General features: G+C 41.6%; 1 protein-coding gene across 1 annotated transcript in view; it reads left to right on the top strand.

Annotated features, from left to right (window-relative positions):
• The window catches only part of ABCA4 (ATP binding cassette subfamily A member 4), a 200,451-nt gene extending 189,889 nt beyond the window's left edge, over nt 1-10,562 (top strand). Inside the window, exons 46-51 of the mRNA XM_069737669.1 lie at nt 5,041-5,182; nt 5,421-5,555; nt 6,727-6,830; nt 6,920-7,012; nt 8,177-8,426; nt 9,579-10,562. Coding sequence (XP_069593770.1) covers nt 5,041-5,182; nt 5,421-5,555; nt 6,727-6,830; nt 6,920-7,012; nt 8,177-8,426; nt 9,579-9,698 — 844 coding nt within the window. The 3' untranslated portion in view covers nt 9,699-10,562. The remainder of the gene's footprint in view (nt 1-5,040; nt 5,183-5,420; nt 5,556-6,726; nt 6,831-6,919; nt 7,013-8,176; nt 8,427-9,578) is intronic.
• The last annotated feature ends 3,625 nt before the right edge of the window (nt 10,563-14,187 follow it).

Below are 14,187 nucleotides of genomic sequence, written 5' to 3'. Positions count from 1 at the left end.
CTCTGTCTGTCATGGAAATCCAAGTCGCTGATTGGTCGTGGCAAAACGCCCATGACCATTGCCACGACCAATCAGCGACGGGCACAGTCCGCCGACAAAATGGCCGCTCCTTCCTCCCCGCAGTCAGCGCCCGCTCCATACTCCCCTCCAGTCAGCCCTCACACAGGGTTAATGCCAGCGTTAATGGACCGCGGTGTAACGCACTCCCATAACGCAGCTATTAACCCTGTGTGCCCAAGTTTTTACTATTGATGCTGCGTATGCAGCATCAATAGTAAAAAGATCTAATGTTACAAATAATAATTAAAAAAAAACGTTATTCTCACCCTTCGACGTCGCGCCCTGTCCTCGGCAGTGCAAGCGGCAGGTTCCGGTGGCAAGGATGCTATGCGAGAAGGACCTGCCATGACGTCACGGTCATGTGACCGCGACGTCATCACAGGTCCTGCGCTCATACCAACCCTGGGCCCGGAAGCTGCCGCGTGCACTGCACACAGGCGCCAGGACTACAAGGGGCCTTTGGAATTTGAGTATATGTTTATTTTTTATATTAAGTCTTTTTTGACCTGTTACATACGTGGCTGGGCAATATACTACGTGACTGGCCAATATACTACGTGACTGGGCAATAAACTACGTGGCTGGGCAATATACTACGTGGCTGGGCAATATACTACGTGGCTGGGCAATATACTACGTGGCTGAGCAATATACTACGTGACTGGGCAATATACTACGTGGCTGGGCAATATACTACGTAGCTGGGCAATATAGTACGTGACTGGGCAATATACTACGTGGCTGGGCAATATACTACGTAGCTGGACAATATAGTATGTGACTGGGCAATATACTACGTGGCTGGGCAATATACTACGTGGTTGGGCAATATACTACGTGGCTGGGCAATATACTACGTGGCTGGGCAATATACTACGTCACTGGGCAATATACTACGTGACTGGGCAATATACTATGTGGCTGGGCAAAAACTACATGGGCTGGGCAATATACTACGTGGGCTGTGCAATATACTACCTGGGCTGTGCAATATACTACGTGCACATGCATATTCTAGGATACCCGATGCGTTAGAATCAGGCCACCATCTAGTATATATATATATATATATCTACTATATAAAGCTGAATGTGTGTGTGTGTGTGTGTGTATGTGTGTGTGTATGTCCGGGATTGGCATCTGCACCGTCGCAGCTACAGCCACAAAATTTTGCACAGTCACACGTCTGGACCCCGAGAGCGTCATAGGCTATGTTGTGAGGTGAAATTTTAACCCCGCGCTTTCCAATTCACCAAACAATTTTGCCCCTATCTACATAATGGGGAAAAAGTGAAAGGAAAATTGTTGGAGGCGTCGCAGCTACAGCCACAAAATTTTGCACAGTCACACGTCTGGACCTCGAGAGCGTCATAGGATATGTTATGAGGTGAAATTTTAACCCCGCGCTTTCCAATTCACCAAACAATTTTGCCCCTATCTACATAATGGGGAAAAGTGAAAAAAAAGTGTTGGAGGCAAATTGACAGCTGCCAGATGTGAACAAGGGGGACTTAAAGAATGAGAGCGATGGCACCAAAGAGTATATACCGTACAGTTGCTAAGGTGAGGCCCCGACATAGGATACTCACCACACACAGGGATATGAACACACACACAAAATGCGCCACACACATGCAACTCGACACACAAAAAGTTGCTACACGCATGTTGCCACACAAAACTCATCTCACAAAAGTCGCTACATGCATGTCGCCACACGCAACTCAACACACACAACTTGACAAATGAAACTCGCCCTAAAACACACACAAGTCTGGTATTAGCCTTCAAAAATAAAAATCTGATTAATAAGCAGACAAACTACAAGAGCAACAAATGTACCATATAGGAAATACGGCAGCTGTCAGTCACATGACCTGTCTATTATGTGTATGTGTGAGCTAATATATACTGCCAGGGGGAGGGCTTCCTGTTGGCTGGGGATTTATCAGGCTGCCAATTTAGCTTACAAATACTGAGGTAAAAATACTGAGCAAATAACGTGTGAACGAGGTCTAATACAGGAGGAGATGACACACAGATATATACTATATACAGGAGAGATGACACACAGGTATCTATATATATAATTGTCTAAGGGTTTTTCCGTCTGTCTGTCTGTCTGTCTGTCTTGGAAATCCCGGCTCTCTGATTGGTCGAGGCCGCCAGGCCTCGACCAATCAGAGACCGGCACAGCATCGACGTAGAAATCCCGCGTCTCTGATTGGTCGAGGCCGCCAGGCCTCGACCAATCAGCAACGGGCACAGCGACGATGATGTCATAAAGGACGTAGACATCTCACGTTTCTGATTCAGCGATGGGCACAGTATCGACGTAGATGTCATAATGGTTGCCATGGCGACGATGATGTCATAAAGGTTGCCTCGACCAATCAGCGACGGGCACAGTCTGCCGCGCATTCTGGAATCATCATTGTCCATATACTACGGGGACATGCATATTCTAGAATACCCGATGCGTTAGAATCGGGCCACAGTCTAGTATACTATAAACAGGAGGAGATGACACACAGGTATATACTATATACAGGAGCAGATGACCTACAGGTATATACTATATACAGGAGATGACATACAGGTATATGCTATATATAGAAGATGACATACAGGTATATACTATATACAGGGGAGATGACACACAGGTATATACTATATACAGGAGGAGATGACATACAGGTATATACTATATATAGAAGGAGATGACATACAGGTATATACTATATATAGGAGGAGATGACATACAGGTATATACTATATACAGGGGAGATGACACACAGCAGGTATATACTATATACAGGGGAGATGACATACAGGTATAAACTATATACAGGAGATGACATACAGGTATATACTATATATAAGGGAGATGACAAACATGTATATACTGAGGTGAAAATGAGGGGTGTGAGGTGAAAATGAAAAGGTGTGAGTGCAAAATGAGAGGAGTGAGGGAAAATAGTGGAGTGATCAGAAAATGACAGATGTGAGGTCGAAATGACAAGTGTTAGGGGGGAATGAGAGGAGTGGGGGGAAAATGAGAGGTGTGAGGGGGAAAATGAAAGATGTGATTGGGAAAATGAGAGGCGTGATGGGAAAATAAGAGAAGTGAGGTGCTATAACTAACCACAGATATTTACTATGCCCAGGCAACGCCGGGCTCTTCAGCTAGTATATATATATATATATATGTATATGTAGCATCCCCTTAAGCCGCCTCCTTAAGGCTACCACAATAACAAAGATTTTCTTAACAACCTAATGACACTGCTAGAATTCATAAGCTGATGCCAGCAGCGCTGAGATGTGCCCTCCCCTCTCTTCTACTGCCCAGAAACACATAAACATGTTGTGTCGGGTACGTGCTTTGGCACGATGCAGAAAGTCAATATGCCCCTTTATTTGCATAGTATAAAAAAAAACACCATCAGCAAAATGAATCTGTTTTTGTAAAGGGTTTATGTCCAATCTGACGGGTCGTGTTCACAACATGTTTTTGATATCTGGACTATTAGGGTGGAAAATACAGTTCAGCAGTCTGATGGTTCAGTGTGGTTATGCCACCCGCCGCCCAGGAAGATGCTTATTCTCTGCGGAATGTGTGTCTGAATCTGCCAGTGATCAATACAGTATTAGTGATCACATCGGGAGGGCTGAACAGAGAACGTAGGAACGGAGGGAGGTTAAAGTAGTTGAGGTTGAGGAGTTGGACTAACCTGAAATTTAAAAAAAAAGACATTCTAATTTTTGCAAATTATTTTTTTTTTGTATAGAGAAAAGTTAAACAATTTTCCAATGCATATCAATTTTTTCTTTAAATTCTTCACAGTTTTTAACCACTTAAGAACACTGCCTTGGATATTACTACATTAAGCATTCCAATACATAACTCTCTATGAGAGCTTGTTTTTTTGCATGATAGGTTATACTTTTTGATGCCACCAATCATGGGTACATATAGGTTATTAATTAAAGGGGTTATCCAAGACTGTCATTTTTTTTACTATGGGCCTAAAAACTAAGGCAGGTAGTTGCTAATAGAGGTAACTTCCTGTCTGTTCTGTCTCAGAGCGGTCAATGACTGCTCCTGCTGGAAATTCTGCTGCTCCACGTCTACAGAGCAGTTCTTCCTCTTCCGGGCTGTTCTGTCAACGGGGCATGAGTGCTGACGTCATGCTGATTGACAGCCGACTCCATACAGTTATACGGAAGGGAGACAGCTATCAATCAGCATGTCAGCAGTCACGCCCCATCAGCAGAGTAGAGCGGAAAACAAGCCGCTGCTCCGTCAATGTGACATCAGCAGAAGCCTCGGATTCACCGGCAAGTACAGTCTGTGCAGGCAGAGATCAACACCGGGCACAACAGGCAGGTTGTTAGCAACTACATGCCTGTTAGTTATGCCCATAATAAGTACATTTAACAGTCCTGGACAACCCCTTTAAAGGAGTTTTGTGGGGCTCTACATAAATTTCTGCAGTCACCTTTTTTCATGACAGAGTGCTGAATCCTGACAGTATGCAAGGTGCGCACTGTCATTGATCCCTCTGCCGATTTTAGATTCTCATCTGCTCTTCTCCATGTTCTATTAAGAATATCAGATGAGAAGTTAGTCGCCACTTGACTACAAGTACGCAAATCGTATACTTATGGTCACAACACCAGAAATGGTTAATGAGCCTGCAAAAACATTTAACTTTTATTATCTCCTTCCTGATAGAAATGAAAAAAAGAATCACAAAGAAAAACAAACAGTTCATTCTTTGTGTTACCATATTCCAAAAGCGATATACTTTTTAGGGCTTGTATTTTGTGTGACGAGCTGTAGTGTTTATTGGTCCCATATTCATTAAAGGTTATAATCTTTATTTTAAGAAAAGTATTTTTTAGTAATAACAGGGGATCAGATTAAACCTACTTTTGGTAATTGTATTGAGTTATTGTTTTTTTTTTACTTTCCAGTATACTGACCAATATAGCCGACGTGCACCAGAACATGGGCTACTGTCCGCAGTTTGATGCCATTGATGAGCTGTTGACGGGTCGCGAGCATCTGCAACTATATGCGCGTCTAAGGGGAGTTCCACAAGATGAAGTGGCTGTGGTAAAACCATATTTTTGCCTGAGAACACAAACTAGAAATTTTCTTCTAAAAGTGTATTTACCATTATATTGTTTTTTTTATTTTTTTTTAAGAAACCTTGGAAAAAATACTTGGAAAGTAGTGGCTGTCTGTGGTCACAATTAGCGGGGGGAGAGTTTTTATAAAGCTGTATTATAGCCGGCAGCATTACATTGATCTCTAGGGGAACAGGCATAATGGCTAAGCTGTTATTTCCCAGGTTGCAGATTGGGGGATTGAAAAATTGGGCCTTAAAAGATATGCAGACCAAGCAGCGGGCACTTACAGTGGTGGAAACAAACGCAAGCTGTCAACTGCAATTGCTCTTATCGGATGCCCTCCGGTGGTATTGTTGGTAGGTATTTTTTACTTTTTATTGGAGATGAATAAATCTTTATAAATCTTCATGGTTTCTCCACCATGCAATCACTTTCCTCATCTCCTGCTTTTCTCTTCATTTACCTATAACTAAATCAATCAGCCTATTATAGGCACTGTACATTATTATTCTTTTAAGGGGATCCCCAGATCTGTTTGCACGGTCAGTATTTGGTCAGTATTTTACATCAGTATTTGTAAGCCAAAACCAGGAGTGGGTGATAAATGCAGAAGTGGTGACGTGTTTCTATTATACTTTTCTTCTGATTTTGGCTTCTAAATACTGATGTCAAAAAATGCCGAACATGTGATCGTGGCCTTAAGACTATAACTTTTTTTTTAGTTGATCATTTGATTCCTATCTGCAAACTTATGAACTTTTCAAAGTCGTCTTCATTAAAAATATTTTACCATTTTCTAGCTGATGTCTGCAAGTCCTTTTATCAAGCTGAGTGTTTGGAAAAAATACTACAAATCTGTCAGAATCCTGCCCTTGGGTCTGATGGCTCTCTGCTATCCCCCCTCCTTTGTCTCAGTTTTAGAGAAAACAGAAAGTGGGAGCGGGTTTTACACAGATCTGCAGTAGAATAAGAATAACGTAAATCAGGGAGCATAGAAAAAATGCCATAGAAAAGGAAATAAGTGCAGGATAGAAGCTGTGCTGATATATAGCTAAGGCAGCAGTTCCCTAGATACACACACCTTACATCCAGCCTATATTACTGAGAGAGAAACTCACACAAAAGACAAAATGTAAAACTTCGATCAGACTGCAAATTATAAGAAGATTGTAGACGGAAATTCAGTGCAATAAAGTAATAGTATCCTCTAACATATATAAAGATTGTGACTCTATAAGAGGACATACAGCCATGTGCATGACACCTTTCGCTTGAGTCTAACAATAATGCTGACCTTGGGAGGATCAGATCGGGATTATATAGTGCTATGTAGTTTATAATACCTCCGGCTTTATGAACATTATTGATTTTAGCGTTACATCCCCCATATATTAAGACATGTCTGTTTTAAGCCATTAGATAAACCTTACATTTGGCTTTAATCTTCTATATACAGTAAATGCCCAATCTTCCATGTGACAACAGTTTTGAAATGACCCTATAGAAATAATGAATCTGCACTTATAGGATGAGCCGACCACAGGGATGGATCCTCAGTCACGGCGCTTCCTGTGGAATTCTATTGTCAGTATCATCAAGGACGGCCGAGCGGTGGTCCTGACCTCACACAGGCATGTTCATTTTTATAAGAATGTCCTTACAGTGTGCACAATCCCGTGCATAATACCATAATAACTGTATTGTCCTCTGCTTTCTTCAGTATGGAGGAATGTGAAGCTCTCTGTACTCGTCTCGCCATAATGGTCCAGGGAACCTTTAAATGTCTTGGAACCATTCAGCATTTAAAATATAAGTATGTTGTTTCACATTGTACATATGTAATATTGTTATGCTAACTCCACTAATATTACTTCTTTTTTTTGTTTCGATTACATATATTATCTGGAAGATTCAGAGTCCAACATTTTTGGAATTTTCATGAAATGGATGCATTTATACCTCCATTTTGCACGTTGTATGATAAAAATTTGTACCAGTGTATAAAATAATCAAAAATGACTCATGCACACAAGTCTAATTTATTATTATTATTATTAATTATTGTTATTATTATATATGCAAATCTGTAGATTGGATAGAGTTATTTTCCATTAATAAGTGCACACAAGTCTTTTGATTTAAAGAGGTTATATTTTAATTTCAGCCAATCATGCCCGAGATGGGAAGATCGACGTCCAAACGCCCGTTGTAGGCAGTGGGGCTCTGGAACCAGTTCAGTAAAACTGATCTTTGCTGTTCCCGTAACTTTCATTCATACCTTGATGACAAATTGTATCTGATGATTTTTTATTCTAGCCAAAAATGGCAGAAATTCAAAGATCTACAGAAAGCACTTTGTGTGGACTTTGTGAAAGGTCTATCCTATTGCACAGATTTCCATAGAGATATGATACACCACAGTAGGAGTAGACAGATAATATTGAAACATACTCAAAATCACAATGTGGATGCAGTTGTCCCCGATATACTAGTATCATCCATACAAATGCAGGGGCGGACAGATCATTGGTGCAGTCTGTGCAGCCACACAGGGGTCTATGAGGCAAGTGAACCATCAACACCCCCAAAGCAGACGGAATTGGGCATTATGATGAGCTATTGGTCTGCAAAGGGCCCATATATTGTTCTTGCACAGGAGCCCTCTTCTGTGTCCCCAGTGTACACATTAGACTAACGCCAAACCCACTGATATCAACGAGATTAGCCAATAGACTAACGTGAATGGGGGCATCAACAGAAACTGGAAAGTCCAATTTTGCACTACCGATCCTTTTGTTCTCTACGAGCTAAGCTGCCACCAGAAGAGACTGACGGTGGCTCTCTCGTAGGCGCTCAGCCAAGACTCTTGCCTATGGGAGAGTCAGTCACTATAGCTGCCATCTGAACAGCCATTTGGCCAACAGCCATCTAAAATATATAGGGGGATTTAGTTTTCTCTCTGTATTCTGTTTCTCAGATTTGGAGATGGCTATATCGTTACCTTGAAGATCAGAGCACAGACGCCAGGATTGGCCCCTGACCCAGGACCGGCAGAGAAGTTTATACTGGCAAACTTTCCTGGCAGCTTACAGCGAGAGAAACACTACAACATGTTACAGTATCAGATCTCCTCCTCTTCCCTGGCCAAGATATTCCAACTTCTTATCGCCAACAAAGACACCCTGCACATTGAGGAATACTCTGTGTCCCAGACTACGCTAGACCAGGTAATCATCAGGTGTCACCTTTGTGATATCCTATCGATATCAGATTGATTCAAGAGGGTTCAAACAGGCTGGAAATACTACTGCATTTATTGGTTCATTTTTTATTGAGAAACACGTGTTCATTTTAAGGGCAGCACATGGATAAGGCTTGCACCAGGTACACAGCCTATTAGTGTTAGATTAGCACTATATTAGTGCCCCCCAAATGGACAGACACCCCAAAATCCCCCCCAGCAAACACTTAAGGGCCCGAATGCATCCGGTACAAAGCTGAAGAAATGTGCAACCATAAGATGTAGTCCATTAGCGTTGTGACCTGGGGTTGGTCTATACGGCCACCTTTTTTCTGTGATTTTTTTTTATATAACTTTAGGCATCAGTCCTTTATTTGTGCCTACTTTTTGTTTACTTACTTTACACTAGTTATTTGCGCCAATATGCTGGGGCATAGCAATAAATAATACATTTGGAGGAAAGTACGACTACAATTGGCCTGTACATTTTCAAGCTGAGATAACAAGTTTTACGAGTGTGACACACACACTTCTTTTTAAGTACAAAAATCTTAACAGAATTTTGGTTCCTGCACCTATCAGGCATTTGTGCCTTTCCTATGGATTTTCCATAAATTCTTGTTAATTTAAGGGAGTATCTATTATGGCCCTGTAAACACTCTGTATGGTGCGCGTCTTACAAAAATTATTCTAGTGGTTACAATTTTCGTAAGGCTTCATGTTTCGAGCCGATGTGTCACAAGATTTCACAATGCAGGCTGCATACATTATTTAATAGGTTTCTTACAACTGATAAGGATGCTGTACTTTGAAAACTGAGTTAATATCCAGCAGATTTTTCACTTGACATCTCCTTGGTATTCCTCCTCCCTGCTGGGATCTCACACTGCTCGGTACAAGCTGCAGATGTCAGTGAGCCTGGCTGCATGGAGAGTGAATACGTTTGGACTCATGAGCGATTTCATTCTATAACTGAACTCAAAATACACATATTACCATTATTATATAGCCATTCTATTCCATTCTTTTTTTCCCCACCTCTTCCCTATCCAGTATACTTCGCTCCAATTTTTAGCCAATAAAACGTCTTTTAATTACCTCATACCTATAGTAGAAGCTTATTCTTTTCCATTTACAGGTATTTGTAAACTTTGCTAAACAGCAGACGGACGATGAGGATATCCACCTTCATCCCCGAGCGGCTGGAGCATCTCGAGAAATTAGAGTTGCACCAGCTCCACCACGAAAGGCATCATAAAGATCTGGCTACATCTGCCCTAGGCATCGGGGCATAGGACCGGATGGTGCTGGTGTTTTTTTTCTGAAATTTGAAATTGTGTCTACAAGCACAAAGGAAGCCGTTACTTTTGACATTTGCTTCAATCGGAGCAAAGTTTTAGGGCAGTGTCCCAGCACACTCCAGCAATGAGGCATCGCGGATACACTCTTGGTGGTCACTTCCGTCTGCTGCTCTCTCCTATGCGGGTCAATGTTGTAGAGTGATGTTGCTTGGCATGTAGCTTCGGGTTGTGCCAGGTCTATACAGAGGGCAATTCATGACAGTTTAGCGATTATAGCTTCTGATAGGAACCAATATCAATCAAATCAGTGAAAAGGCAAATTTCGTGAATGCCATCATTATTTTCCTGCATTTCTAAAAAAAAATAAAATAAAGGTATCACACATTTTGTGATACATTTTGAAAACTTATTTCACATCAAGAGGATTCTCACCTATAGAAAGAAATGTTTTCTAATGTATACGTGTTTCAGCAGTACAATATCAGCAGCTATAAGGAAACATTCCTCTGCTTGTCGTACAGTGAAGACTGAAAAATACGAAGTCTAGCAGATGAGAGTATGTGTAATTGGGAGTAATATTGCAGTGTATTTGCTAACTTTGATTTGGGAGTAGATTTACTTTGTCTTTTTTTCATATGCTTATTAACAAATAAAATTTAGTGAATTGACTCTACATTCTTAGGTTTATCATGTACAGTTATGATATTAATGCATGTCATTATAATAAAACAGACACTATAAGATTTGACTTCCTACATTGTGAGCGGTGACTTCCCCAGGATTTCAGAGGATTCCTTTTTTTTTTTTTTAGTACAAATGATTTTCAGAACAGTGAACACGCCAATAAAATTTTCAGATCCCATTGGTGAATACCGGTATACTTGTGTGCAAGCTCAGACTGGCCCACCGGACAGCAGGTGAATCCACTGGTGGGCTCCTGTGAATTGTGAATAAATGGGCCCATCTACACCCTACATGATCAATGTGAATGCTGTTGTGAATTCTGTTATCGAACTCCCTCCTGTGGTCATGAATGGTACTTCGGTGAGTTCTGTCCATGGACTCCCTCTGGTGGCTGTGAGTGGAGCTGCTGCTTCTGAGGTTCCTTCCACAGGTGACTTAGTTTATTCTTTGGCTGGCTGCTCTATTTAACTCCACTCAGATCGTTACTCCATGCCAGCTGTCAATGTTCTTGTACTGGTTCTGTTCGCTCTTGGATCTTTCTGGTGACCTGTCTACTCCAGCAGAAGCCAAGTCCCTGCTAGTTAATTATTTGTTCATTGTTTTCTTGTCCAGCTGGCTATCATGATTTTGCCTTGCTAGCTGGAAGCTGTGGGATGCAGAGTGGCACCTCCGCACCGTGAGTCGGTGCGGAGGTCTTTTTGCACACTCTGCGTGGTCTTTTTGTAGTTTTTTGTGCTGACCGCAAAGTTACCTTTCCTATCCTCAGTCTGTTTAGTAAGTCTGGCCTCCCTTTGCTAAAACCGGTTTCATTTCTGTGTTTGTGACTTTCATCTTAACTCACAGTCAATATATGTGGGGGGCTGCCTTTTTCTTTGGGGAATTTATCTGAGGCAAGGTAGGCTTTATTTTCTATCTCTAGGGCTAGTTAGCTCATAGGCTGTGAAGAGACGTCTAGGCAGAGTTAGGTACGCTCCACGGCTATTTCTAGTGTGTGTGATAGGATTAGGGGTTGCGGTCAGCAGAGCTCCCACTTCCCAGAGCTTGTCCTTTGTTAGTTTAACCATCAGGTCTTTTCGGGTGCTCCTAACCACCAGGTCCATAACAGAATGCCTTTGGTTCACTATTTACAAATAAAAGGCAGAATCTAATCATTCACAGAAAATACAATCCAGTTTAATAATATTACATAGAATCATAGGTAAACTTGTGCAATATGGTCAGGTTATTGTACAGGCTTGAGGTTCAAGTCTGCAATAACTCTGATTACAGACTCGGTGCCAGCACCGGATCTGCAGCGTGACTGCATGTATGCGATTGGCATTCATACGGTCACATGCAGACTAGACGTGTGCAACATCGCGAAACACAAGTGAATTGAGCGAGGCTGGATATGTCTAGTCAGAATGTGGCCGGAACTATGCAAATCCCATACTTGTGTTCACATGACTGTCTGCACCCGGCGCCAGCATCAGAGAATCTTGCACCGTGCACGCTGGGAGGATTCACAAGTCTACAGTCATGAAGAGTCTGCAAACTTGAGCCCCAAGCCTGGACAACCCCTTTAACAATGGGCACCTAGAATTAAAGTTACTGGTGGGCTCTTGGCACCCCATTCCAACATTACTTGTGTGCAAATCATAACAGTGAGCAACATACTAAACAACTAGACGCTTCCTTTTCCTTTCATCTTAATACATAGGTTTTTTTGTACCTTTTTTATAGTTGTAATGCATCTAAAATAAAAAAAAAACACTTTGCAAATAGTCTTGTTTAGAAATATAATGGTGTACAGCTATGCAGAACTATGCGTGTCCACGGTTACAGACTACAGAACCCTGTGTGTAGTCGGATATTTAGTCATCTGTCCCATCTACCCCTTTTTTTCTAGACTGGGCGGAGGTTTTAAAAAAATAAAGTTCTCAGTAAGGGTTTAAAAGAACACGCAAGATTTGATTGCCATCTCCAGCCATAGCAATACATATTTCTGAATAGTAACTGCAGATATAAAATAGCAGGACAATTATCTGCTTTAGGTGAATGGCGGTAAAGGTGCACATATACTTAAAGGGAATCTGTCAGCAGCTTTTTGCTTGCAATGATTGTATTAGCACCAGCTTATCATTGCTGGGACACAGCAGTGAGTGCCTCCTGGTCTGACTCCGCCCATGATAATCAGCTCACTGTCCGCATATATAGAGTGGGGGCGGAGTCAGCTTTCTCAGCTCTGCTGCATTGCTTAATCTAAAAACTCTAATTGTGTCACAATGGCTGCACCCAGTAATCTGTGATACATCGCTGGATTCAGGGTCTCTTCTGCTCTCAGATGAGATAGCAAAAACCTGCCGACAGATTTCCTTTAAACGATTCTTTGATTTCCGACAATTATGGCATAGCCGCAGGAGTTGGCATTTTATAGTTTGATAGGATGAGCATCTATGGTGAGGAGGAGGAGTCCCCTGACAGTCTATTGATATGGGCATCACATCCAGAAAGAAAGAGTATACTGGTAGCTGCACATTTGCAATGTTGTGTCCATTCTGTCTTTTGGAAGTTACAGATGTACCAGATGTACAAGCATACCTATATTTCTTATTGCACATTTATATTTTTAAAAACATTTTTAAAAGGTCTTTTCTTACGAACAAAGTATATTATAACTAATAGATCATGGAATAATAATAAGTTCCACAATTGGAGGTGTTAAAAAAAAAAATGTTCCTGTGCCGAGATAATCTTCTAAATGTGCCCCTGCTGTGTACTGTGTAATGGCCGTGTCTGACCATGCAGAGCTGCTCCAGTTCATGGTAAACATGTACCACATCTCCTGGCCAGGCGGTGGGGGAAGCATAAGGCACTTATGATGAGTATACAGACGAGACAGCAGGGGCTCGCAGCTGCTGCTTTCTGAGGTAAGGCTGTATTGTCACTCTGCCATAACAAGCAGTTAACACAGATGTATGTATCTTGGGGTACAATATGCCTCAACTGTATTCCTAAAATGTGGTGTGAAAGATGAGGTATTTTTTTTTATCCAAATCAAACAGCCAAAAACTGACAATAGTGATAGTTTTTTATGCTTTTAGACTTTTAACTATAAGTTTTCTCAGCTCAATACCAGTCACCAGCTTTTTTTTTCATTAGTTACTAGTTAAAAGGAAATTGTCAGTTTTTTTCCATCTAGTTTGAGAGCAGGATAATATAGAGAGCAGGAGAAACTTACTGGGCTGTTTGTTGTAGATTTGAGAAACACAGTTTTATCAGCAGGAAATGATCACTAGAGGACTAGTAAACCTGCTGCCATGTAGTTCAGCCACACCCCCACCACCGATTGGCAGCTGTGTACACTGTTCATAGGCAGAAAGCTGCCAATCGGTGGTGTGGGCGGGGTTATACAGAGCTCTGTAGAACTGGTAGATCTGCAGCAGATAAAACAATGATTTTGTCAAAACTTCTAAAAACAGTCCAGTAAGTGACACATCGCTGGAATCAGGGACTCGGCCCCTATATCATGCTGCTCTTAGAGTAGCAAAATTCTGGTGCCAGATTCCTTTAAAACTGCCTTGAAATAATTTAAAATATAAAAAACTGCAGTTTTTTTTTTTTACCAATAATCATGCCACGCTTGTTCACAAGTTGTGTGTTGAATTGCAGCTCACTCAATGGAGCTGAGCTGCAGTCCCACATACAACCCCTGGGCATGGGGGGAGCGGTTCTGGATGAAAGCAGTCATGTTTTCTATTTATTTTTTACTACTCACTCAAA

This window comes from Ranitomeya imitator, chromosome 8, assembly GCF_032444005.1.
Source record: "Ranitomeya imitator isolate aRanImi1 chromosome 8, aRanImi1.pri, whole genome shotgun sequence".
NCBI classification, from domain to species: domain Eukaryota; kingdom Metazoa; phylum Chordata; class Amphibia; order Anura; family Dendrobatidae; genus Ranitomeya; species Ranitomeya imitator.
This window is presented reverse-complemented; position numbering and strand designations above follow the sequence as displayed.